The sequence below is a fragment of the Chelonia mydas genome, chromosome 10 (assembly GCF_015237465.2).
Source record: "Chelonia mydas isolate rCheMyd1 chromosome 10, rCheMyd1.pri.v2, whole genome shotgun sequence".
Lineage (NCBI taxonomy): Eukaryota > Metazoa > Chordata > Testudines > Cheloniidae > Chelonia > Chelonia mydas.
The window spans coordinates 10,230,517-10,258,488 of NC_051250.2; the positions used below are offsets into that span (position 1 = coordinate 10,230,517).

Genomic DNA, 27,972 nt, shown 5'->3' on the forward strand with positions numbered 1-27,972 from the left:
CCAACAGCCAGGATCTTTTTATCACCCTGACTGAAATACCCTCCCAACCCAACAAAGCCGGAGAAGGGACCTCTGGTGACTGTACCTTTTAAAATATAATACATGTTATAAAAGCAAGCGTTTTTTAATGATTAAGTAGCCCTGAGGACTTGGGATGCATTCGTGGCCAGTACAGCTACTGGAAAAGTCTGTTAATGTGTCTGGGGATGGAGCAGAAATCCTCTAGGGACATCTCCATGAAGCTCTCCTGGAGGTACTCTAAAAGCCTTTGCAGAAGGTTTCTGGGGAAAGCAGCCTTATTCCGTCCTTCATGGTAGGACACTTTACCACGCTATGCTAGTAGCAAGTAATCTGGTATCATTGCATGACAAAGTCTGGCAGCGTATGGTCCCAGTGTTTGCTGGCATTCAAGCAATATCCGTTCTTTATCTCTCTGTGTTATCCTCAGGAGAGTAATATCGTTGATGGTAACCTGGTTGAAATAGGGGAATTTAATTAAGGGGACATTCAGATGTGGCCGTTCCTATTGGGCTGTTTGCCTGTGGCTGAAAAGAAATCCTCCCCACAGTTAGTCACACGGTGGGGGGTGGGCATTGGCGCTGAGCTGTTCGCGTTTGGCTAGCAGGGATCTTCCCTGATACCAGCCACGTGGTGGGGGAAGGGGTAAAGCGATCATCCCAGAGAATTGGATGGGTGGGGGGTTAGTTTGGTTTCTGCTGCTGCACGTTAACAGGAAAACCACAGCACTAAATGGCCAACTCAACGTGCTTAGCTTGGTATGGCAGAGGAGAGCACTGCTGTTATGAAGGTTGCAGAAGCCGAAAGACTATGGCTTACCATGGTTGCATGCAAGCCAAATTCTGTTACCCGGCACTGCATGTGTGATCTCTAGCACCAGAGCTGCAGGCACTCAACATAAGATGCAAAGTGCGACCTTGTACCAAAATCGCATGTGCTATGTAACGTGAATAGTGTTGTTCATCGTGAAAGAGTATAGCCATTGTTCTGTAAAATGTATCTTTTAAAATACTTCACTCCCTTTTTTTCCTCCAGCAGCTGCAAATGTTTCAAGCCTCCCTCCTCCGTCCCAAAGGCTATCTCAGATAAGGCAGCAAAAAAAACACACGTGGGATGAAATGTTCTCTGAGCTCATGTAGTCGTCCGGCACTGACAGAGCTCAACAGAATGTGTGAAGGGACACAATAGCAGAGTACAGGAAAGTGGCCAATGAATGTGAGGAGAGGTGGCAGCAGGAAGATCAGAGGAGGCATGAGGCAACACTGTGGCTACTGCAGGATCAAATGGACATGCTCCAGTGTCTGGTGGAGGTTCATGAACGGCAGCAGAATCACAGACTGCCGCTGCAGCCCCTGTTTAACCACCCTCTCTCCTCCCCAAGTTCCATAGCCTCCTCACCCAGATACCCAAGAACGCGGGCGGGGGAGGTTCCGGGCACCCAACCACTCCACCCCAGTGGACAGCCCAAGCAACAGAAGGCTGTCATTCAAGAAGTTTTAAAATGGCCTTTTCCTTCCCTCCTACCCTCCTCCCTCACTCCACCCGAGCTACCTTGTGAGTTATCTCCCTATTTTTATAATCAATTAATAAAGAATACATGTTTTTTAAACAATAGTGACTCTATTTCCTTTGCAAGCAAGCTGTGATCAAAGGGGGGGGGGGCGGGTGGCTTACAGGGAATTTAGAGGCAACCAAGGGGGTGGGTTTTCATCAAGGAGAAACAAACAGAAGTGTCACAGAGTCATGAAACTGGTTTTCAAAGCTTCTCTGCTGTGCAGCACTTCCTGCTGTGCTCTTCTAACCACCCTGGTGTCTGGCTGCGTGTATTCCACGACCAGGCAATTTGCATCAACCTCCCACCCTGCCATAAACATCTCCCCCTTACTCTCACAGAGAATGTGGAGCGCACAGCAAGCAGCAATAACAATGGGAACATTGGTTTCTCTGAGGTCTGAGCGAGTCAGTAAACTGCGCCAATGACCCTTTAAACATCCAAATGCACACTCTACCACCATTCTGCACTTGCTCAGCCTATAGTTGAACAGATCCTTACTACTGTCCAGGGTGCCTGTCTATGGCTTCATGAGCCAGGGCATTAAGGGGATAACTATAGGCATTTCAACATCCCCAACAGTTATTTTCTGGGCTGGGAAGTAAATCCCTTCCTGCAGCCGTTTAAACAGACTAGAATTCCTGAAGACGCGAGCCTCATGAACCTTTCCTGGCCATCCCAAGTTGGTGTTGGTGAAACGTGCCTTGTGATCCACCAGTGCTGCAATCCACCATTGAAAAGTACCCCTTGCGGTTTATGTACTGACTGCCCTGGTGGTCTGGTCCCAAGATAGGGATATGAGTTCCATCTATAGCCCCACCACAGTTAGGGAATCCCATTGCAGCAAAGCCATCTAGTATGACCTGCACATTTCCCAGAGTCACTACCTTTGATAGCAGCAGCTCAATGATTGCGTTGGCTACTTGCATCACAGCAACCCCCACAGTAGATTTGCCCACTCCAAATTGATTACCGACTGACCGGTAGCTGTCTGGTGTTGCAAGCTTCCACAGGGCTATTGCCACTCGCTTGTGAACCGTGAGGGCTGCTCTCATCTTGGTATTCTTGTGCTTCAGGGCACGGGAAAGCAAGTCACAAAGTTCCATAAAAGTGCCCTTACGCATGCGAAAGTTTCCGAGCCACCGGGAATCATCCCAAACCTGCAACACTTTGCGGGCCCAGAATCGGTGTTCCATGGCATGAGCCTGCCCCAGTGACACCATGATCTCCAAATTGGACTGCAGTTTTAGAGAAATATGAGTTCATGTCCTCATCACCGCGCTGCTGTCGCCTCCTCGCCTGGTTTTTCAGATGCTGGTTCTGCATAAACTGCACGATAATGCGCGAGGTGTTTACAATGGTCATAACTGCTGCGGTGAGCTGAATGGGCTCCATGTTTGCTTTGCTATGGCGTCTGCTTGGGCAATCCAGGGGAAAGGGCGCAAAACGATTGTCTGCCGTTGCTCTGATGGAGGGAGGGGCGACTGACAACATGGCTTACAGGGTTGGCTTACAATGAATTAAAATCAACAAAATGGGTGGCTTTGCATCAAGGAGAAACAGAATGCCCCCTCAAGGGTTTAGCAGGCCGTTGATTTCACGGAGGGAGGGAGGAAGAGAGAAAATGAATACAAAACAAATCTGGTCTATTTCTTGTTTTGATCCACTTCATCTATCTTTATACATCTTGCTGGCAGCAGATGGTGCAGTACGACTGCTAGCCATCGTCATCTTCTGGGTGCTCGGCAGAAGACGGTGCAGTATGACTGCTGGCCATCGTCGTCTCCTGGTTGCTCATTAGAAGACGGTGCAGTAGGGCTGCTGGCAGGACTGAATCGCCATGAGATGAAACGTAAAAGGGAAATGACCTGGCTGAGTCACTCCCATGTTTGCCCAGGCGCCCTTGACCGACCTCACTGAGGTCGGCTAAAAGAGCACCCTGGAGTACGGCGACGATGGCTACCAGTCATACTGCTCTGTCTGCTGCCAAAAGGCAATGAACTGCTGCTGTATTGCAATGCAGTACCATGTTTGCCAGCAACCAGGAGACATACGGTGATGGTGAGCTGAGCGGGATCCATACTTGCCGTGGTATGGCATCTGCACGGGTAACCCAGGAAAAAAGACACGAAACGATTGTCTGCTGTTGCTTTTATGGAGGGAGGGAGGGAAGGAGGGGCCTGACGATATGTACCCAGAACCATCCACGACAATATTTTTGCCCCATCAGGCATTGGGACTTCTACCCAGAATTCAAATGGGCGGCGGAGACTGCGGGAACTGTGGGATAGTTACCCACAGTGCAACGCTCCAGAAGTCGATGGTTGCCTCGGTACTGTGGACGCACTCTGCTGACTAAATGCACTTAGAACATTTGTGTGGGGGGACACACAATCGACTGTATAAAGACGCTTTCTACAAAACCGACTTCTATAAATTCAACCTAATTTCATAGTGTAGACCTGGCCTGAGAGTACAGTCAGCTCCACTGACAGCACAATTCAGAATTCAGCCCCAAGGATGTATTGAAGGTTGTTCAAGTATGCAAGAATATGTGGCAAAGACACTGCTGGGTGTTTGACATTGTGTGAACGTACTGGCCTGATTCTCTTCTCCCTTACTACACCAGTATAAATTAGGATAACGCCATGTGAGAAGGTGCCTTTTCTGATCTGCATTAAAACAAAGTCTATCCTTGTGGGGAGTCAAAACTCACATCCTTCCCGGGGCCTGGCTTTATTAACCAAGCAATTAACAAAGTTCTGTTCAAGTCTTCTCCTCAGGCTTGCCTGCCCCCACAATTCCCCCTGCTCAGCCCACATCCTAGTTCCTGTCTTTGTTGAGGGCCATTCCCACTACCTTTATCTCCAGAGGGGGTAATAAGTCACCTACATCAGTGAGTCAGCAGCATCCATTTAACATTTATTAGCAGGATCAACATCTGCTAATAGACTGGGGTGTTTCATGCAAACAGTGTCAACTTGTTGCAGTCCACTGAATGCAGTGTTGTTGTAGCCGGGTTGGCCCCAGGATATTAGAGAGACAAGGTGGCTGAGCTATTATCTTTCATTGGTCCAACTTCTGTTGGCGAAAGACACAATCTTTCAAACGTTCAAAGAGCTCTTCTTCAGATTGAAGAGCATGGTGTAAGCTCGAAAGCTTGTCTCTTTCATCAAGGTTGGTTCAATAAAAGATATTACCTCACACACCTTGTCTCTCTAATCCTCTGCTGAAGTCAGTAGTGTTGCAGTGGTGTATAACCAGTAGGAGTGAGAGTAGAATCAGGGCCACAGACTTTTCACATGCTTATGGGTATATATAGAGGTGCATATATAGTTCTATTAAGGAGAGGCTGTGCTAGCTCTTCATCAGGATAGGTGTCCAGGTATGTTTGGTATCACAGGGATGTGAGAGCTGTTAGCCAAATATATACTGTATCCTCCATGTGTGCGTCTGTCTGTATCAACTAGGAAAGGGTCCCAGCTTCCCCAGTATTGACCTGCTTTACCTTGTAAGTCAATATATGGATTTCTCTACTCAAGAATGTCATTGAAAACAGGCCATTTTAGCTCCCTCTAGAGGCAGTTAGGGTATCTCAGAGACCCCATCAGGGAAGTTAGCAAAGCATGAGAATAGCCAGAATTTAAGAATGTAGGGAATGTTCCTAGTAATCAGTGTTGCCAACTCCTGCCATTTTTCTGAGTGTGATGGGGGCTGAAGCTGACTTAGGGTGCCGCAAGAAGCTCCAGCCTCCTCCTGAAGTTAATCCCTGCTGGAAGCCAGCAGAGTCTCTCTACTAACCTCTACTCCTTGGCACCTCTTCTCCTCCCCACTGCAGCTCCTGGCCTCGGAAGGGGCAGAGAGGAAGAAGCCCCTGGAGCTGCCTCCCACAGACCTGAAATGGGGCGAGGGGACCCTGCAGCAGCCCCCAGGCCTGGGGTTTGTGTGTGTGTGTGTGTGTGTGAAGAAACCCAGGAAGAGCAATGGTGAGGATGGGCAGGAGATTGAACTGAGAGGGGCTGAACTGATAGGGCAACTGGAAGAGGTCTGAACTGACGGGGTGGAAGCAATGGAGTGGGAGGGGCTGAACCAATGGGATGGGGCTGAACTGAGGGAGAGGCTCGGGGGGACAGAACCGATGTGGGGGAATTGAGGAACGGGATTAATTGCTGGGTAGGGGACAGGCAGATGTCGGGGTGAGAGCTCCAACAACAGGATCCAAAATCACCTTACCCAATATGTTTGGGAGAGTGTCAGCACTAATTGTCACAAACACATGCACGCACAGAGCCTGGGGATGGGCAGGAGGCGCTCACAAATCAGAAGACTCAAAAACACAATATATATATTGTTTAAATCTCATGGCTTTTGGGGGGCCCAAATCATGATTTTCAATTTCTTGCAGAGGGTAATACTGAATACTATATCATTTAATTAAATGACCGTTAATTACAGACCCAAGCTTCAAAATCCATCCTGTCCTTGATCCTTGAAAATTTCATTTGCTCGGGATTCAGTATAGCTCAAAGTGTCACTAGAGGGAGCTAAAACAGCTGTAATCTTTACATGTAATCTTTTCTCCTATCAAAATCAAAGGGAAATTAAAATACATGTGTACCATTCAGTCACAGCAGAATATGCATTTTAAAATGATACCTTTCTGCTCTTTTCCCTTCATCCTCCCGAATGAAAGGCTCCCTCCTTCACCTCATCATCCCAGACACTCTTGCTATGAGGGCCAGGGCTACAGGATAAAACTGACAAACCAAAGCAAGTGTTAAATGAAGTATAAAACCATACATTAAATACCAAAGAGTGTTGGTATAAAAGCCAACTCCTCCTGGAGTAGAAGAGAAACCTTAGAATCCCCTGACCTTCCTCAGTTTCCTCTCACTCCCTTAATACGCTATGTCACAAGGGCTGTCTCTCAGACAAAGGAAAATGGATGGGGTTCCTTCAGTCAGCACCACTTCTGTATCTCAGAAATTAAAGATGGAAAATACTGTTACACTAGCTAGTTCATATCTCTGCCATAGCAGGACTGTTCCCTACATACAGTCACCTTGTAGAGCAACACAATGACACACCCTTTGTGATGCAGAGACCCACTGGTGCCAACGGGCAAAGGGTTCACTGTTCTTTACAAGCAACTCATGCCTCAGAACTGACAAACTCACTATCCCTAATACATCACTTTCATGGTATTTATCAATGAAGCATAGTGTGAACTGACTGGTCAACCACACAACTCATTTGGAACTGGAAGAACACAATTAGGCAGCAGAGGAAAAAAAAAAGGATTACAGTACTGGGTTAACTAATAAAGGGAAAGAAATAAACTGTTTCTGTGTCTGTTTCACTTAATTTAAGATGGTTAAAAGCAACATTTTTCTTCTGCATAGTAAAGTTTCAAAGCTGTAATAAGGCAATGTTCAGTTGTAAATGTTTGAAAGAACCATAAAGTTTTGTTCAGGGTTACGAACAACCTCCATTCCCGAGGTGTGTGTAACTCGGAAGATCTACTGTATTGAAACTATGCCTTATGGCCTTGGGGTAAAGGTTAGTCTCATTCATGACCCATTCAAGCAGGAGGGATATGTCACCTCTCCCTGATCAGCAGATGATGTAATGCAAGGTTCAGTTGTCTACCTTTGCCCCATCCTAGAACGGTCAATGGAAAACCATCAAAGACAGCTGCAAACTATCGACAGGACTTGAAGATAAAAAGAAACATAACTGACGGGATTACCCTGTCCATGAAAAAAGGCAAAAGAACCACTCAGTGTGTCACAGGATGGAAAAAGACACTCTGTGTTCTTTCACTGAGGAGACCTCTTGTTGAGCAGGGGTGTTTCATGAACGATTGGATCCTGGTTCCTGAGAAGCAAGCCAGGCTGAACTCAGAAGGGGAAAACCTACTTCATTAGATGGGAAATGTAACCGTGTAGGCCCTAGTCCATGTTTTATGATTTTGTTTTATATTATAACCATTTGTTTCCATCATTCTCTTTTAATTGTGGAATCACTATTCTTTCTTAAATCAATTTTCTTTTGTTTTATTGCTCACAAGTCCTGTGTGTGATACAGGAGTGATGATTTACAGTAAAACCAGTAAACTGCAGACACTGTTCCTTTGAGAGCAGAGGATCTGGGATTTCTGTGAGGACCCAGTGTCAGGAGCTGGATATCACAGGGGAATGATCTAAGGGGAGTCAGGGACATAGAATCACAGGACTGGAAGGGACCTCGAGAGGTCATCTAGTCCAGTCCCCTGCACTCATGGCAAGACTAGGTATTATTTAGACCATTCCTGACAAGTGTTTGTCTAACCTGGTCTCAAAAATCTTAACCTGCAAGGCAAAGACAGAGCTGGTGGTGTTGGGGAGCTAACACCCAACTATCACAGGCAAGACTCCCTCTTGCTAGAGGCAGGGGGTTACAAGATGACACATAGCCTGGGGTAGCCCAAGATCCAAAGGCGACGCCTGGGAAGTTCAATAGGGTCACATGCCCCTCTCCAGATGCCTGGTGGGGGTGGGCACAGTCAGCAGGGAACTGCAACAGCGAAAGGAGCAGAACGTGGTGCCACTGACAGCTCCTCCAGTGGGGCTGTCCTGCCTTCTCCCTGCCCGCAGCCCTTCCACGCAGCTGCATTTCCTGGGGTCTGTACAGCCCAGCCAGAGGACAGGGTTGGGGGCGGTACTGGTACCGCTGTGTTGGAGGAGTGGCTGGTGTGGGGGCGGTACTGGTACCGCTGTGTTGGAGGAGCGGCTGGTGTGGGACCACTGCACCCAGGAGCCAGCGCCCTGCGCTGACCACTCCTCTGGCACAGCTGTACTGGTACCGCCCCAAGCTACGAGTCCTGTCCTCTGCCAGGGCTGTACAGACCCCAGGAGACATAGATACATGGAAGGGCTGGGGGCTGTACAGCCCTGCCAGAGGAGCTGTCGGTGCAGGGCTGCCTTCTTTTTGCCTGACATTGGTATCCGGCGCAGTGGGAGGACAGAGCTCCCCACTCTCGTAATGTGGGATGAGGAGGGAACGAGGATGGTGCAGGGGCCTGGGCTGGGGGCAGGGAGGAGTCATGTGTGTGTGGGGGGGGGTCACATGGCAGGTCATGTGGGGAGGCTTTAGCTGGTGTCCCCCTTTGTGTCCCTCCCATGAGTCGCCCATGCCAAGAACTGCTACACCCTTCCCCACCACCCACCGTGGGCTGCATCTACAGCAGACTCATTTCCTGCCACCTTAGGAATAAAGGGCCAAACCAGAGTCTCAAATCTGGTGCTATTAACAGAGTATTGGGCTGTCCACATGCACCTTTTGGTTCACAGATTGGAGAAAGAGTAATGACTTTTCGTCTTGAACAGACCAAATGAATGCATTATTCAGTGGCATTGTGTGCTATACAGTTATTTGTTCTTTGTTCTCACATACAAACATGGTATGTCCTCTAGCAATAACGGGGTGACTAGCCACTTTTGCGGCTTTGGAAAGCATAGTTATGGTTTGGATCTGAAGTCGTTCATGTTTAACATAATGGTAATGTACAGTATCTTCTAACAGCATTTCTCCATTTAAGCCAAAGAAGAAAACTTGAGTTTGCAAGACATTGGGTCTGATGAGCAGAGGAAGCTTGCCAAAGTCAGTTTTGCAGAATCTGGTGCCAGGTGCTCGGGGGTGCCCACAGAAAGTGTGGTTTGACAATGTGACTGACTCGACGGGATGTGGTATGGCGTGCCTGTCAGAACTGTGTGAAGACGGTGAAACACAGAGGAAGATTGCTGGCCAATGATTCCTGTTTTGTGGGTTCTATTCACAGGGTCGGTGGTGCGGGTTATAGCCAACCCCAAATTTGCCTTAGCCCCCCCGCCATCCCGTAGCAGCTGCTGCTCTCCAGCCACCCAGCTCTGAAGGCAGAGCGGAGAGAGCACTGGAGCAGCATCGGAGAAGTAAGCCTGGGCAGGGATGCCTGAAAGCAGGCCCTAGCCTATGTTCCTGCCTGCCAGGGCACACCATCCAGGGCAGGTGAAGGGTCCAGGGCTCTCTACAGTTCTTGCTCCCTGGACCTCAGTAAGAGTCGCCTCGGCAGGGGGGACCCAGCTCTGGGGCTGGCAGAGCCCTCAGGGTCCGGGGAACAGCAACTGTACAGAGCCCTGGACCCTGAGGGCTCTGCCAGCCCCCAGAGCTAGGTCCCCCTTGCCGAGGCGACTCTTACCGGCTGTGAGCACTGCCCACACTGCCTGGCTTCGGCTTCTGCCCTCTGATGGGGCCCTGGGGCAGGACCTCAGGGAGGGGAGGGGAAGAGGACGAGCAGGGGCTGGAGCCCATGAAGAAGGGCAGGCATTGCGGTGAGGGGGGCTAAGCTCCCATACTGGAAGAGGCTGGTACTTCCCTGACTATTCGTTGTGACGTGACCCTATGGTATTTTGCACTATGAGAGAATGTATGCACATATTTAAGCCAGAAAGACTACCTAGTCTGCATGGGAACTCCATCCTCACAGCAAATGAAGCTACTCCTCACCTTGACCGTGTCAGCCCCTCAAATCGTTAAGGCTGCAGCTGAGTTCTATTTCATTCTATGTAGGTTCTTATGCCCCCCCTCATTACCATAGTATCTGAGCACCTTCCAGTAGTGAGTTCAGCTGTCTGACTAACATCTGTCAAGCATTGTTTGTTCTCTCCTCTTCTCCCCAGAGGGAGAAGCACACGCAGTGGAGTGTACTGGTGTGGTTACGTGTGTGTGTGTGGGCAGGAGGTGGATTTTTTTTTTTTAATATATCTATACCTGTTGCTATGTGTTTATGTTAGCAAATGCCTGGTGAAAGGAAAGTGGTGAGGTTTGTGATGGTCTTTAGTTCTTGAGAGAGTTCCCATTATAAACCTGATTTTACATACAACACCCAACACTCAAATTTCAAAACCCACAAAAATGTCAAAACTTTGCTAGATACTAAAAATCATGGACTGAATAGAGAGACTGGATTTATGGCATATTACAACAATCTGTAACCCACTGACAACCACACACACCCGCAGCTGCTTCTCCCTCCCTCCCTTTCCTCTTTATGACTGGAGGGGTGTTAACAGGTCATTTCACCTTGAATGGTCCCTTGAAACATGCGTTAACCACTGATGCTAAACAATCTGTTCCACCTTGTATCTAACAGCCACAGTCCCAGACCTGAAGATGAGCTCTGTGTAGCTCGAAAGCTTCTCTCTCTCACCAACAGAAGTTGGTCCAATAAAAGATATTACCTCACCCATCTTGTCTGTCTAATATCCTAGGACCAATGAGGCTACAACACTACATAAAAAACAACAACATATCAGTCTTAAAATTAGTAGGGAAAATCAGGAACTAAGGTAGACTCTCTCCAAAATTCGAAGTGTATCAGACAAGAGGTCACAATTTTGGCTCATTTAGGGTTCAGGAGCCAAATCTGGTTCATTTGAGGCTGCAGGATTGCAACGAGGCTAATGTGACTGGAGGAGTTTGGGGTCCAGATGGGGAAAGACTAAGCCCTGCATTTTCTGGGTGTTGGAGTTTTTTCACTGTAACATTCTTGCACTCAGTAGAAGCTAGCTTTTCCTAGCTTGAATATTTGTGCGTGCTATGGCCATATAATTTCAGTCAGTTGCTAATTCACATTTTCATGAGGAAAATCAAGGCCTTTTTACTTTCAATCCCTGATAAATGGCTGAGAATGCCTTCAGTTCAGTGCCTGACAATGGCCAGGATGCTGAAATCTGAAAGCAAAAAAAACAACATTCCCCTGTGCCTAGGTTCACAGCAGGCACACGGGAGGAAAAGTGAGATGGCAGGACCATAGGGAGTTGAGGTGTGCAAGAGAAACATCACAATACCTTGCTCACTTATCCCAGGATGAGTGTATGCAAGCAGAGCAGGACGGGAAAGTGAGAGGAAACAAAAGCTGATTGCAAGGTTAACCCTTGAGCCAACCAGAGTCCAAATCTAAAGCCTATCCCCGCTTGAATATGAGTTATAAGCGGAGGTGGTTTTGTCATAGCCCCAACCTTATGTCTGCAATATATGGCCCATTTTATTTTAACAGTGCTTGTTCATGGTTTTTTTTTTTAAGGGAAATTAATTTCTTTACTTTCAGTGAGTGAGTCTTGCTAATTTTCTCATTAAGGCCATGTATCCACTAGCACATTTCCTACCATTTTTATTACTGTATTACTGTAGGACATAGGGACCATAGTCATGGACCAGGACCCCACCATCGTAGGCCCTGGACAAATATAGAACAAAGAGACCTAGCGCAGATGCAGCTTTACTGGGCACAAATAGTTTCACCACAGCATCCTCTGTCCCTGCACTAGTTCCTATCAGGGTTATACAACACAACAGTATCAATGCTATCAGCTGCTTTACACTAGTACTCCCACCATTGCTTACATGGGTGGTTGTGCAATGATGGTAGTTTTTCTGAAACATGCTAGTGTAGCTACAGTCTATGTCTTCAGCTGGTCATTGCTGAGAGCTGCCAGGGGACTGTCGGGTTTGTAAGAGGTAAGTTAATCGTCCAGGCAAGAGTTGCATGGCAAAGTATGGTACAATGGGACATAAATAAATGATAACAGGGGAAAAGATGGTAAGCTCTGTTGATCAAAAAACGTTTATCCCTTTAGCTCGGACACTAACATCTTTCCTGGATCGCAACATGATAGAAGGCGGCAATTAAGCCAGAGCTAAACAAGAAACTGCTGCACTGTATAAAGCATTGTGTTGTACCGAGGGCCGTGTATGACTGATATTAACAGCTTAATGAACTGTTAATGAGGTGCTCAGTCAGCTGCTTTTACTTGCAGCATGAAAATAAAGCAAATGATTTCAGTAAGCCTCTGCATTCTTGATGGGGAATTAAATATGTCAGATAAAACTATCAAAACTATGTCTCAATCTTGACATTTTTCAATGCATTGTTTTAAAATTCCTTTTTCTACATGGTAGAATAACGTGCTCTGACAGCAATATGACTCCTGGTTCCTTCCTTTCTATCTTGACAATGGATTGAAGTCCCCAGCAACCTGCAGAGATATCTTTTTGACACATTTACATTAGAACACTTCTTCCAGGGACTTGCACTGACCTGGTTAGATTCTCCCTTTCTATTATAACATCTACAGAGCTGAAGTTACTCAGTTTGGGTGTCTAATAAATAAACTTCTTTGATCTCCTACAAAAAGTGTGAGATCCTAAAATTACCTCTAAAAGAGTAGCTTGGGTGGGTGACGGAAGGAGGAGATAGAGATAAGCCTTGTCTAGATTAGTACAATTCATATCCATAATTCACCATCAATGCAACTCCAGTGCAGTGGTGAAAACTCTAACGTAGGGAAGGCTCAGGTGTTTTCATCAACCTTCTAGGGTCCAAAGAGATGCTGTGCACTATCCACACCAGTGTTACCACAAGTGAGGCTGCATCGATAGTGAATTACAGGTCTCATCTGGGCTTAGTGCAGGCAAACCCAGAGTGATGCCCATGTATAGAATGAGACTATGGAAGCATAAAACATTTCACAGAAGCTGACGGGATCACCAGAGAAATGCTGGTACAAGGCAATACCTGTGAAGTCCAATGGCTGATCACACACCCAGAGGGCCATGCCATTTAGATATAAGATATAAGCCATTATTTTATTGGCTTCTTGTAAGGCACAAGAGATTGGAGAAAGGTATGTGACTGGAAACCCCAGTCAAGATAGAACACTCTCCCTCCCCTCCATTTTCTCTTTCCACCTTCCTGAGTTTTTCCTTTCTTGTTCTGCTTCTCTTTCACTCCATTCTTTCAAGCAGCAATGTCAGGGAAACTAGCTAGCAATCCTTAACTCTGAACCCCAGTACAGTGCTTCAGAGACCAGACTGTTAGTCATTTTCACAGATGCATTGCTGCTGTTGCTAGGCCCCTATGCAAAGCAGAGTGGCTTAGCACGGGCAGGTAAACTAGGCAGCAAGGTGGAAGGAGTCAGCCGAAACCTCTCCCTACTCAAGAAGCTGAGGGAAGGATTTAACATCTCTGCTGGAGAACAGCACCCCACACTGTGTAATGGCAATGTCCCAGTACCACTGTCCACCATGAAGGCTCTGCAGCCCCTTCAGATTTAAATAGAAAATCAACATCTTACATACTCCTTATTCCCCGCACCTCACCCAAAGAAGCCTTTTACTCACAGTCAGAAGATAACTCTTAAAATTAAAATATTTCCTACATTTCAAAAGCTTGGTACTTCTATGTGCTAAGAGGGATCAGCCCACTGCCAGTACAAGATATTATAGTGCAGATTTATTTAGGCAGCATGGGTGCTAAAGTAAGCTGCACTTTGTTTAAAGCTTGGCCAAAATGAAACCGGTTCCTTACCCCGACCTCTTTAACAGAAGAAAAAACGGCAGCTAGGCTGACAAACTGCATCCTGCATTTTAAACGGATGCGATTTGAAATGGCCAAGATATTTAACCTCCCTAAAAATGGTTTAGAGTGGAAATGTCCGACTAACTCTTGCAGCATTGCTGGCAGCACTGTACTTCCAATCTGCAGACGCACAGTCATTCACATACATACCTGCAACCAGGGGCGCTGGAACAATCTGTATCGCAGGGGTGCTAAGAGCCACTGACAAAAACTGTAAACTCTGTATATGATGGAAACCACTTCAAGCCAGGGGGTGCTGAGGCACCCTCAGCACCTCTATTTCCAGCACCTATGGCTGCAACACACATGCCCCACACAGATAGAGGGAAAGCAGCTAAGAGTGCCAAGTTAGAATGACTGAAGTTGCCAGCTGTAATGTGTTGAAGTGTTGGTTTTCCCGGGACCTCTCTCCAGAGGCATCATTTCAACTACACTCTGGAAAGGGAACAAGAGGAAGCCCTTCTTCTCTAAGGGCTGGGAGGTTTGAGATGGGGGGTGGGGGAAGATTCCCTCTCCTCTCCCTCCAAGTAATTGCGGGTGTGGGGAAATGATGCCAAATTGGGCATTCTGGAAGGACATTTGAAAGTAATGGAGAGGGCTTACATCAGGGAATGAAAACCGTCAATGAGGATAAGTCCTTGCACCCACATCCTCCTCCCGTAGCAGAACAAGAATCAAAGACAGAAAGCACCCTGCTGGGAGCAGCTCACGGCATTGAACCGGTGTCTAGAATTTAGCCTTCATCCCCCAAAATGCTGTTACCTGCTCCTCCTTCCTGAGCACCGTCCCTGTTCTCCCACCTAGATATTCAGGCCCCCCTACCTCCACTGCACCTTGTGTTCCCCTAAGTCTCGATCTCCTATTCATGTCCTTGGCACTCCTTAGCCTCTTTCTATTCCTCACCTGTCTGTACCAGTCCAGAGGCATCCCAGAAGAATCTGAATGCTCTTCCTGCTGTAATGGACAGGAACAAAGCTTTCTGGGGTGCATTATCAGTGCTTCAGATGCAGGTGGGCAGGGGGATGAAAAATAAACAAGTTCACGAGCTCTAGGGACATTTGTGGTGCTGCAGGCAGGGAGGAGAGGAAAATAATTACGGGTAACAGTGGGAAAAGATATTTGCTTTGGCTTCTGTAAGCTTTGTACTGTGGGGGCAAATTCAAGTCAGGAGATGGTGGAGGGGAAGAAATGGTCCTATTACTGTCCAGACGGCAACTTTCATTAGACAAAGTGAAAGCAAGACAGACACTTTCCCAAAAGCTGATGTTAAAGCAGCCAAGGTAGCATTTCAATACAGGACTCCCGGGAAGGGGGTCTGCATCTCCCAGTCCTTGGCGGCATCTTTTTGCTTCCTGTGCCGAGCCCGCTGGCAGAGCTCAATTATTCAAAAAATTAAAAAGAAAAAAAATCAGATGCGTCAGCTCCCGTGAAGCATGAAGGGCAGTCGGTGTCACCGTCAGTTATAATGACACGCGTCACTTTCCCCTTCCCCTTCCCACAAGTGCCTCCATCCCCTGTTGAAAGGAAAGTATTCCTTGGCTTATTTCACCCTTTCCATGACTTCCTCCCCACAAACATACACCTCCAGCAGCAGCTGCTAGAAAAAATTAAGAATTCCATTATATTTCATCCAGGGCAGCTCTGCTGGATGAGAGGAAGCACCAGTGTGCGCACGCCTGCCAGCAAAGGAGTTGTACTGTTTCCATTTTATTCGCCTCCCTAAATTAGGGGAAGCATGACTACCCTAAATCCGTGATTTCTATTCAAGTATTATGCAGATATTGGAACTCCAGATCCCACCCCACAAGCAGATAACAACAACAAGCCAATGCTCCTGGCATAGCAGCAGCTATAAAGGAATCTTTATTTCATTCGAGCAGACCACCACCTCTGGTAGCAGTTGTATTTAGGACCAGGATTAATATCAGTACCTAGGCTCTCACTGAACAGTCACTGGCTTTCCAACAAAGCTGGAACCCTGACAGCTGAACTGTTAAATGAATTAACAAGGAGAGAAGGGGGCCTGCCGAAGGGGCTGTGACTCCCTTTCTAATTTCTGTAAGTAGCAGCTTTCCACTTTTCTGTTATTTGTGAGGAGCTGCACACAGTTTACTAATGAGCAGGGCAGAGCTGTGGCTGGATATAAAAGGCAACATTAGACCATTACAAGCATCTTCTAGTCCACTGAGAAGAGGAATCTACTGGTCTGTGTGCTCGTCCCTTAGGAAAAAGCCGCTTGCATCTACCCCACTATTTCACTGCTCAAATCAGAAGACAGAGTTATCACCATTACTGCCCAGTCTTGTCAACAAGCATGTGGCGCTCACAGAAATATTGTCATCTTCCTTCTTGCCCTGACTGCCAAGTGCATCACAATGGGTACCCAATGGCTAGGATCCTTGCCTGTGAGGAGATGGGTGTTGGGTAAGGTTGATTAGTAGTGGTGGTGTAGGACTCTGGTGGGGAGGTGATTCCTTCTTGTCTTGTTATAGTTGTGTTGTTACTGGGTTGTTTGATTTGATCTGGGGTAACCCACAGATCTCTTCATCTATTAGGGCATTTAAAATAATTGTCAAGCATGCTCCAAGTACTGAAAAGCAGCATTATTGTAATACATAAAATCCAAACAAATAGGAATAATTCAAATCTAAGAGAGGGAAGGGGCAGATCTGCAGGTAATCCTCCTGTGCAGAAAGTTGCTTCCACCATACGTAGAGGGTAGAGATTAAGGATAAACCCTTAATGCAGACTGTTTGAACTGCACTTCAATGAGTGTGTAGTGGTAATTTAGTGCTGACTGTGCTCCATGCAGCACTAGATATAAAGATGAAAACAATGCCAGAAGATCTTAACTTTCTGAGAATAGTGGATTCTAAATTTAGAAATGACATATTCCCCCCAAATATATACCTTGCATCTCTCTCTCTATATGGCACCTTCCTTCCAGAGGAGTGGTATAAACTACAAAAGGACTCACTTTACCCAACCACATACTACAACCTGTGGGATTGAATGCAGCAGCCATTTAACAGCACTCATCAACAGACTAGCTGGGGTATGCTGAACTGGTGTTGGTCTCCTTTTGTCTATATGTGTGCCACTGGTGATGGTATGATAATCTATATCTTCCAGTGGATTAGTCAGCTCCCATTCCCATTATTGGCAACCCTCACTTTTTATTGTGTGATCTTTTTAAAATGGGTCTCCAGAGCCAAAATCAAATGAAAGACCCATCTCTCCCAACCTATCCTGAAGGACGACCCATCACTCTCACAGATCTTGGGAGACACGCCAGTCCTTGCTTACAGACAGCCCTCCAACCTGAAGCAAATACTCACCAGCAACCACATACCACACAACAAAAACACTAACCCAGGAACCTATCCTTGCAACAAAGCCCGTTGCCAACTGTGTCCACATATCTATTCAACGGACACCATCGTAGGGCCTAATCACATCAGCCACACTATAAGAGGCTCATTCACCTGCACATCTACCAGTGTGATATATGCCATCATGTGCCAGCAATGCCCCTCTGCCATGTACATTGGCCAAACTGGACAGTCTCTACGTAAAAGAATAAATGGACACAAATCAGACGTCAAGAATAACATCATTCAAAAACCAGTCAGAGAACACTTCAACCTCTCTGGTCACTCGATTACAGACCTAAAAGTCGCAATTCTTCAACAAAAAAAACTTCAAAAACAGACTCCAATGAGAGACTGCTGAATTGGAATTAATTTGCAAACTGGACACCATTACATTAGGCTTGAATAAAGATTGGGAGTGGATGTGTCATTACACAAAGTAAAACTATTTCCCCATGTTTATTCCCCCCCCCCCCCCGCCCACTGTTCCTCACACGTTCTTGTCAACTGCTGGAAATGGCGCACCTTGATTATCACTATAAAAGGTTTTTTTTCTCTCCTGCTGGTAATAGCTCACCTTACCTGATCACTCTCGTCACGGTGTGTATGGTAACACCCATTGTTTCATGTTCTCTGTGTATATAAAATCTCCCCACTGTATTTTCCACTGCATGCATCTGATGAAGTGAGCTGTAGCTCATGGAAGCTTATGCTCAAATAAATTTGTTAGTCTCTAAGGTGCCACAAGTACTCCTTTTCTTTTTGCGGATACAGACTAACACAGCTACTACTCTGAAATATCTCAATTATGTAAGTATCTCCAGCTGTAACCGGAGAGCAGGGCTGCCTCTGATTAATTGATGAAGTTTTATATAACAGTGAACATTACAACTATGTCTGAAATAAAAAAAGATTAAACAGAGTTAATAATTTTTTTTTCTTAGTTCACAGAAATCTAGTATTTAATGTAGCAATAAAAAGCCATCTCTAGAGTTCGAACTCAAACCTTTAAATCTTAGATTTAAGAAAGAGTAAAAGTGAAATCAAATTGGTTCATATAGTTGAATGGGCAAGAGACCAAGTGGTGGTGGATTTCCCATCTTACCTGAGACTCTAATGGGAGAAGTTGCTATGGGGAATGGTACAGAAGTGCTAGCTGAGGAAGCTCACAGCTACTCCAGTCCCATCCCCTTCCAGCAAGAATTACTGTGCGGGACAGGGTCCCTGTTTCATGAAGCATTCAAATGGTAAGTATTTGGTTATGAGCACTGTGATGACTTGTGCCTCTAGACTCTCAGCCCTTTAGAGACAGGGACTGTACTTTGATCTGCAAGTTACACTTTGTAAAGTGCAGTGTAGATTTCTGTACTAGATCCATGCTAAGTAATGCAAAGTTGCATGGCAAGACAGATATCTAGGTGCTGAGGGAGGGTTTGCAGCTGGTTAGATTAGAAGCAGAGGTAAAGAGTATTCATTGTCTTGTGGGTGACTGGGAACTTCAGCTCCAGAGCTACCAGTAAGCTGAATCCATGGATTCAACGTTTTATTTATTTGTGGGGTGCATGCACAGAAAACATTGCCATGCAAAAGGGCTGTAAAAAAAGATCTACTTCCAATGTCTCTCTTGTTTTATGACCCCTCTTCCTTTCCTAATCTCCACTTTTTACTTCTTTAAATTGAGTCACCTTTTCCTCACACTTCCTGTTTCCCTTTCCCAGCTAATTTGGTACAGATGTTAATCTTTTGGAAATTGCTAAAACAGTTGTTGTCCTCTTTCTCCAAGAGGCATTTTCCTTCTTTATTTTGGGTATTCTAGATGTGTTGGGCTTCTGAACAGCAAATGACTATCACACTCCAGTCCCAACCTCTGCCAGCAGGAGGTGCTGCGGAAAATTGTTTAGGAATCATAGCTATCTGGGGAATCTCTCAAATTCCTCAGTTCCTGTCTCAACTACCTTGAAAGTGTGAAAAAACTCAGGTTCCATTTAAATCAATTAATTTTCCATTTGCTTACCTGCTTCACCAACAAACACTTCCACAGGTGTGCTGGTAGGGCTCTCCCCAATGATGTTATATGCTGTTATTACAACTTCATATCTCTTGTATTTCTTCAGCTCTGGAAATTTAAATCAGCAGATTAAAAAAATGGACACTTTTAACATCCCACTTAATACTCTCTCATCGCTTTATACCCAGAATTCTGTCTCTCACTCGATACAGTGCTAGAATACTAGGAACAGTAAGTCACTGAAAAGTTCGTATTTCCCTGGCTATAACCATATCTAATTCACACATCATCATTGTACTTCCATAATTATGAAAGACACAATATCTGCCCCAAGAAAGGACCTGACTTTCCTATTGCTTCCTCATTTTGCTGCTTCTGTAAAAGGGATAATACTTGGTGGGTGACTAGAGGGAGGTAACATTGCTGGGCTATTCCACAGCTGCCATTACTCAGGGGGAAGCATGTGCATGGAATGGACTCTGCACTGTGCTCCAAAAGTTCAAAAGACTCATCCTCATGTCTGCCAGTGGGAGATTTCATAGCTGCAGGCCTTCCCCCAGCCTCAAAGAGTTTCACCTTGGGAACAGTCAACAGCAGCATCATTACTGTTTGCTGCTGCTGAAGCGGGGTGCAGAGGGAGACTCATGGATGGAATTTGTAGTCCTATTCAAAGGGCTGCACAGAATTCTTTTCCTTGCAGCAATCACAGTTTGAACATTGAAATCTCTTTCCTTTTTAAGATCAACTTCTTCTATGCTCCATTTGGCCACTGGGCAACAATTTCTTAGCTGACCCTAAGAAATACACTAACAGCTGTGGAAAGAATGACAGCAGGGAGAAAAGAAGCTAGCAAAACCCATGGCATTACGGTAATTAATAAACAAGGGAAAGACAAGAGGCAGAATAGAATCATGGAAATACCCTCACAGAGGGCTGGCTGCCGCTGCCCAGAGTTCCAGGATTTGCAACTGAAAATGAAATAACCGTCTTTACAGTTAATATTTATCACCTAAAAGGGTCCCATAGCAAAACCATATGGAAAGACAGATCAATGGTATAATAAAATTGTACTTTAATCAGCACTGAGTTTATTCACACAGGTGTGTTTGTGGATATGGATCTGAATTTCTCCCCTTGTCAATACCTTTTCTCTGTTATCTATGAATCACACTACACCCCCAGCTCTGAAGCTCATGGCAGGCCAACAGTTCAGTAAAGGTTCAATGCATCTGATCACAGGGGTCCTTCTAATTTCAGCTTCACAGAAGTATTTACAAGTGTTCTGCCCACATATCTGAGTCAGAGTCCAGCATCTCTGACTTGTTTCAGATACACAGTAGATGATTTTTTGATACATCGCTAAGGCTTTGCCAGCCTATAAATAAAACATTGATATACCGTAGGAAACAGCCATCTTGATAAGAATTGCAGCATTTGTCAGCTCACACAGAGGAACTTTTATTGCTGCTGTTGTTAAAAAATCACGAGAGGGTTTCAATGCCAGGAAAACAGAACAGATGAGAGTTCAGGCATCCGAATGCTTGTGGGGCTGGGGCTTCTCTTCTTTCCCCCCCTAACAATCTGTAACTTAAAAGCCTGGGGCGAAACCTGCCTAGTGAACCATCCTCACCAGAAAGCAATTTGCCTTTTAACTCCGTCGAACCCTGTTTTATTCATTTCCAACTGAACACACCTCTGAGCTGCATACGCATTCTTTGGGCTCTTTCTAAATTAGCCCTCTAACTGCGGGACTGCCTGAGCATCCCAGTGCTCGAATCAAAGGACTAATGATGTGACTCAGCTAAACTCAGATGGACTGTGAAATATGAGGCGAACACAATCAGAATTCATTTAGCAACAGAAATACTGAGATGTTAGAGTCAATAATGCTTCACTTTCCCAGCAGCCTTGTTTTTAAACTGTTACCTACTTGCATCATCAATGTCTTGATATATTGGAAAGAAGCATTTAAAGAAAAGGAATTCAAGGAAGCCGAGTCATTAATCTGGAGTTGGTTTCTGCATGATTCGGTGAGGAGAACCATACAAGTGTGCCCATGGTGTATTCCCAACCATTACAAAAAGTCAAGGCAGCGTGCACTTACGTGTTAATTCATACGTCGTTAATGCAGAGGGGCTATTCACTGTCTGGAAGCTGCTTTGGGCTATTCAGGGTAAGCAAAGCAGAAAGCTTGTTACAGTGCAAGGAAACAGTTATTGCAAATGATGTACAGCAGAGACAGAGGGAAATGATGCAGCACACACGTACGCAGTTTGAGCTTTAGGACTCTACCTTGAAGGGCAATAAAATCACATCACTCTCTCGTAACACATCAAAAGCATCTCACTCACAAGGGGCTGTTTCATTTCATCACCACAGAGAGAATCACACAAAAATACAGCACAGGGAAATGTACTGATTCCTTAGATTAAATAGAACAAGTCAGTATAAGGGAGGCAAATTCTATGGGGAAAACTCCCAACACCGCACTGAATTGTTAGTTCTCAGCCTACCAAAGCTTAAATGTGGAGCATGATAGGATAAAGTCCCCAGATGTGGGACATAAACAGCTAATGTTTAAATTTATATGGGATTTATTTCTTTAAAGCATAAACTAAGTTTCCCACAGTTTCATTTTCATGGTATTTACAGTAATAATAAACTGTATAAAAACAGCAGGTCAATGTGGGAGAGGTACGCATGGGTACAAATATCACTGTATTGCTTTAAGAGAAGAGGGAATTTTGTTTGAAAATCTCTCTCTCTCTCTCTCTCTCTCTCTCTCTCTGTCTTTCCAGAAAAAGCACAGTAGGGTGATTTATACTATTAGAAAATCAGCTATAGAACCTTTAGGGCCACATTCTGCCCTGATTTACACTATGTACAATCCCATTGTAAATTAGGACAGAATTTGATGCATAAGCTATTTCAAAGAAAATCTACTCTCTATAGATATTATCATAATAGTGTCTATAAGAGACAGCCTGAATGGGTTCTCCCAGTCCCGAGAAATGCTGCAAGACATTATCATATCATGTAAATCCTGCTGGGCCAGATTGTGCCACCCTTACTCACAGTGAGTAGTATTTAACTCTGAGAGTAATCCCATTGATTTCAATCATGGCAGAAGCTTATCTGTCACGATGACATTTTATTGCTAGTCTACGTCTCTCAAGCTACTGAGCCGTCACTTGATCCTCCTCTCCCACCTGATTTTTATGCTTTATTCTTCCTTCCTACTTTCCTTCTTCTCTTTAAATCTCCTCTTCATTTTTCTCTTACTCTTCTCCTTCTCAGTATTCTTTCCATCAATAAAATGTTTCCTGATTATTGTTAACCTATACGCCAATATGATGAGACTATTTGTTAGTCTCTAAGGTGCCACAAGTACGCCTTTTCTTTTTGCTTTTTATTTATTTTATTTCCTTTCCATTTTGACCCTAAATAATGACAAACACTTAGAAACTTTAAATATTCCCATCAGCTGTTTGGTCATACCGGAAAAAATAAATAAAAACCTTTTTTGAAATAATACATTTTCCAAAATGTATCTGCTACCTTTTGTGTATGAAGCCAGAGCATAGTGTACCACAGTAACCACCAGATGGAAATAGGAGAAAGCAGGAAATCGGAGTATGCATGGAGGGAGGAGAAAAAGAGGGAGAGAAAATGCCACTTCAAGCATGCTGGCATGGATTGGAGTGTGCCATTAAATATAATGCAGATTAGAACATAGTTAATAGCATCTTTGAACATCTCTGCCCTTTGTACTTAAGTGTTAAATAATTTAGCACCCATGGCACATCTTTACATCCTCTCCACTGAGTAATGAGGGGTGCGGACTCTGATGGAATGGTAGATTATCAGCTTCCAATACAGGAGTGTGTCTACTCACGTGTAAGCTCAGCTCGTAAAGCTGAAGGGATTTTAATAGTCTTGGACTCTGTTCCAGGCCCAGTTTCATACTCCAGCTCCCGGTAATAAATCCGATACCCCAACAGCAAGCCATTCAGACTCTCAACCTTTGGTGGCTGCAAGAAGTTCACATTAGGAATGTGCTTGGTCAGAAGTTCAATGCAACAAACATCAGACAGTTTAAGACATTGGTTTAGACAGTCTCATCCAGAGTCTGGGTTCAGTGCGACAGGGACTCAAACTTCTATGGTGAAAACAGATCCCTCAACAATACAAGAGAAAGACATTCATGGAAGTTATAAAACAACATTTAAAGGCATCGTTGTTATTTTAACTCAGAGACAGTAGTTAAAAAATACCCTGGATTTAGTAGTCCATGGCTTATATGATTCACACGAACATGAGCGTCCTACATCCTGAATGCACAAGAGCCTGTGTGTGACAAATTGTCTGGACAAACCAATGGCAAAAAAACACAGATGTGGCTACATGTTGTCTGGCACAAAAACAGCAGAAAAGGAAGCCAATTTTTCACACATTTAGCCGCAAAAGAGGAATTCAAAATTTTGGCAACGGCGTTATTATTAAACAGCGATTCTCTCCTGGTTGTTCTCCTTGAGGACAGCTTCTGGATTCAGCATGGTTGGAGATGAGGTGTAGCTGATGAGAAGCGGAATAAGGATCAGTAGTTTTAACTAATTAGGTGAAAACCAGGTATTTTGGTAATGGCCCTACTTCCATATGAGGTACTGCCACTCATTTACATTTGGCTAGTGCAGGACACACATCCCTCAAGCCACATGGGTCTGTCTATAACAAACAAAGAAATACACAAGTCATCAGAATAGCTGCAATTTAGGAAGTGAAGGATGTTTACGGTCTCTCCCTTTTTGTGCCATGAATATAAGTCTCACCTATAACACTCCTTCAGACTATGTTTCTTTTTCCCCAAGGAGTCTTGCACATAATATATTGGGACCCCCAGGATTCTGCTCTTTCCACTCACTCCAAGCCTCCTGCTTCAAAGAACCTTCTTTATGGCTGAGGAGTGAATGGAGCCCAACATTGCTGTTCTCACATCAGCAAGGTATCCACTTTGGATACTGGGCTAAGTTGAAGAACAAGAAATTTAACTTGAGAACTAAATATGGATTTCTGGCATAGCTATATGGTAATTATGTAGGGCCATCAGGCTGGCCATCCATACACTTGTTATTTCTCTAGAACATACTCTGCCACTCAATAGTACTTATACCTCAGCAGAGGAATGCTACTGCAGTCCCCCACGTCCTTCTCCAACTAGAGATAAAAAAGCCTAAGAAATCCATTATACTGAGAGGAGATTTTTTTATCTGAGTGACTTACTTAGATATAGACAGGACATGGGAGTCATGATGGTTTGGAAAAAAAAATGTTTTTTCAGGAGCTCACTGTAGTTTTAATGTGGCAGAGAAGAAAAGTGACCTTGAGCCCTTATTTTCTAAAGATCCCTGCTCTCAAATTTAAGCAGCAAGGAACTGAAAGGGTAAATGATCATGCCTGTAGCTATAATGATCTTGCTTTTAAATTTCAGAAAGATCTCCATGTACATTGGAAACTTTACATAGAAATATCTTTTGTCCATCACTGAAACAGTAACTACTTGGGTGAAATGTAGTGACAGTACCAGGTAACACCCTGTGTAATTTTAAAGAAGAAAGTGAAAACCAATAATTCAATCATTTAAAACAGGGAGAGAGGCAAGTACTGTGAAATTTAAAGAAGAATTTGGTAACAGTCTAGCATACTGCTATGAAAAGAAAAAAAGAACATAACACCCCCTGCTCCATACCACCACCAACAAAAAGGCATCCACCAGAACTGACTGTACTACAGAAAAAAATGCCTCTGTATTAGGGCAAAAGGTATTTTGGGGGGCTTGGTGCATAACCTAAGGCTGAGGGGAAAGGGGATTGCTCACCTGTGCCGTAACAGACGTTCTTCGAGATGTGCAGTCTGTAAACATATTCCACAGCTGGTGATTGCATCACACCAGTGTGCATGTGTTGAAGAACTTTCTAGTTAGCAGTGCCTGGAGGGGCAGCACATGCACCTTTCATTTCCTCAGGAGTTTGCGTGACAGAATCAGGGGCGGACCTGCCCCGCCCACCTCAGTTCTTCCACGGCTTTCAGAGCCCCTGGCCTGTGGAGTCGGCAGTAGCACGAGTGGAGAGCGGGTCATGGAATATGTATATGGACTACATACCTTGAAGAAGATCCATTACTGTACAGATAAGTAGCATCCTTTTCTGTATCGAGTGATAGTCCTTATCACATTCCACAGCTGCTGACTCCTAAACAGTAGAACTTACCGGAGGCAGGTGCAAGGCATTCACAGTCAGAGTGACTGCGCTGGCACCTTGCTAAATCTAGCATCATCCCTGGTCACCTGCACTTTGTGAATGTGTGAAGAAAAGACTAACTTACTGCTCTGCAGATGTCTCTGAGGAGTATGCACACTAAAGAGGTCACCGACATAGCCGGTGCCCTTGTGCAATGTGCTAATTCGCTGCCAGGAAGAGGTGCCCCTGCCAGTCTATAACATGATCTGATGCACTTGGCTATCCATCTGGATAGATGGACACTACTTGTCCGCTAGCCCCCTCCCCATAAGCCACAAAGAGCCTGGAGAATTTTGTGAGGGGCCTAGTCCTGTCAAAGTAGAATAGCAAGGCCCTTTCTTACATCCAACATATGCAGCTTATTTTTATTTAATGAGAAGTGTCATACAGCACTTCAAAAAACATGAGAGACTTTTTTATGGACAAATACTTTACTGTACCATTTCCTATATAATGTAAAAAAAGGTAAACACTGTTGAATAAGAGTATATGAGGGACACTAATGCGCCATGTTATGTTATACATCTAATTAAAGGATATTTCTTTAATTCCACATGAATCCATTGACAACGAACTTGTATTTATGCTTTCATGTTTTCCCCAGTCCTTTCCTCCTTCAAATATAGCACAGGGATACTCAGAAGATAAATGGCCCAGGATGTTTTTCTCTTTGCCATGAAAATGATGATTCTTCCTTGAAAAGGGTACTTTGCTGAAAGGTCAGGTCTTTCCACTCCTATCAGTCTTTCACGGATAAATGTCCGCTTTTGATGTAATGGATTATTTAGGATTTTTCTCTATCTGGAGAAAGGCCTAAGGGATCTGCTGAGGTAGGTAAAGTGATTATGAGTGGCTGCCTGGATGGTGTGCAGTAGTAATAACAACAATTTGTTTATATCATGTGAGTTACAGAAACTCTTGTGTCTAAGGTGGAAGTAAAGTGATACACAATCTTGAAGTTAACAGTAACATCATTTAGAACTTTTAAAATCAATCTTAGATTATTATTGTAACTGGCTTTGATGGAAAGGACTTGTTTTCTACCAGTTACATTTAAAAATAATGGACTGACTGGACCAAAGAAATGCAGTTGATCTAATCTACCTGGATTTCAATAAGGCATTTGATACAATTCCACATGGGCAATTATTCATTAAATTAGAAAAGATGGGAATTAATATGAGAATTGAAAGGTGGATAAGGAACTGGTTAAAGGGGAGACTACAATGGTTCATAATGAAAGGTGAACTGTCAGGCTGGAGGGAGGTTACTAGTGGAGTTCCTCAAGGATTGGTCTTGGGACCAATCTTATTTAACAGTTTTATTCCTGACCTTCGAACAAAAAGTGAGTGTGCGCTAATTAAAATTTGCGGATGACACAAAGTTTGGCGGTATTGCCAATATGGAGGAGAATCGGATTATCAAACAAGAAGATCTGGATGACCTTGTAAACTGGAGTAATAGAAATGGGATGAAATTTAATAGCAAGAAGTGCAAGATCATGTATTTAGGGACTAACAACAAGAATTTTTGCCATAAACTTATCAGTTGGAAGCGACAGAGGAGGAGAAAGACCTGGGTGTATTGGTTTCTCACAGGATGACAATGAGCCATCAATGTGATGTGGCTGTGAAAAAAGGCTAATGCAGTCTTAGGATGCGTCAGGAAAGGTATTTCCAGTAGAGACAGGAAAGAGTTAGTACCATTATACAAGGCACTGGTGAGACCTCATCTGGAATACTGTGTGCAATTCTGATCTCCCATGTCTAAGAAAGATGAATTCAAACTAGAACAGGTGCAGAGAAGGGCTAGTAGGATAATCCAAGGAATGGAAAACCTACCTTATGAGAGGTAACACAAAGTGCTTGGCTTGTTTAGCCTTGTTTAACCAAGAGAGGCTCTCGGGGGAAATGACTGCTCTCCATAAATACATCGGAGGGATAAATACCAGGGAGGGAGAGGAGTTATTTAAGTTAGGCGCCAATGTGGACACAAGAACAAATGGATATAAATAGGCCAACAACAAGTTTAGGCTCGAAATTCGGTGAAGGTTTCTAACCATCAGAGGAATGAAGTTCTGGATCAGCCTTCCAAGGGGAGCAGTGGGGGCAAAAAACCTAACTGGCTTCAAGACTGAACTTGATAAATTTACGGAAGGGAGGGTATGATGGGACTGCTAGCAGCAAAGACACCTAATGGCCAGAGATGGGACACTAGATGGGGAGAGCTCTGAATTCTCTCTCAGGTATCTGTCTGATGGGTCTTGCCCACATGCTCAGGGAGTAACCGAC

The 27,972-nt window shown here is 44.7% G+C and overlaps 1 protein-coding gene across 2 annotated transcripts in view; it reads right to left on the minus strand.

The window, feature by feature from the left end:
* SDK1 (sidekick cell adhesion molecule 1) overlaps positions 1 to 27,972 on the minus strand; it is a 646,346-nt gene that overhangs the window by 45,098 nt on the left and 573,276 nt on the right. The window contains exons 34-36 of one of the 2 annotated variants that reach the window (XM_043523779.1): positions 23,281 to 23,416; positions 21,490 to 21,549; positions 19,392 to 19,493 (exon numbers count right to left, since the gene is read on the minus strand). In XM_043523779.1, coding sequence (XP_043379714.1) covers positions 19,392 to 19,493; positions 21,490 to 21,549; positions 23,281 to 23,416 — 298 coding nt within the window. The remainder of the gene's footprint in view (positions 1 to 19,391; positions 19,494 to 21,489; positions 21,550 to 23,280; positions 23,417 to 27,972) is intronic. The other variant, XM_037910909.2, reaches the window with a different exon arrangement.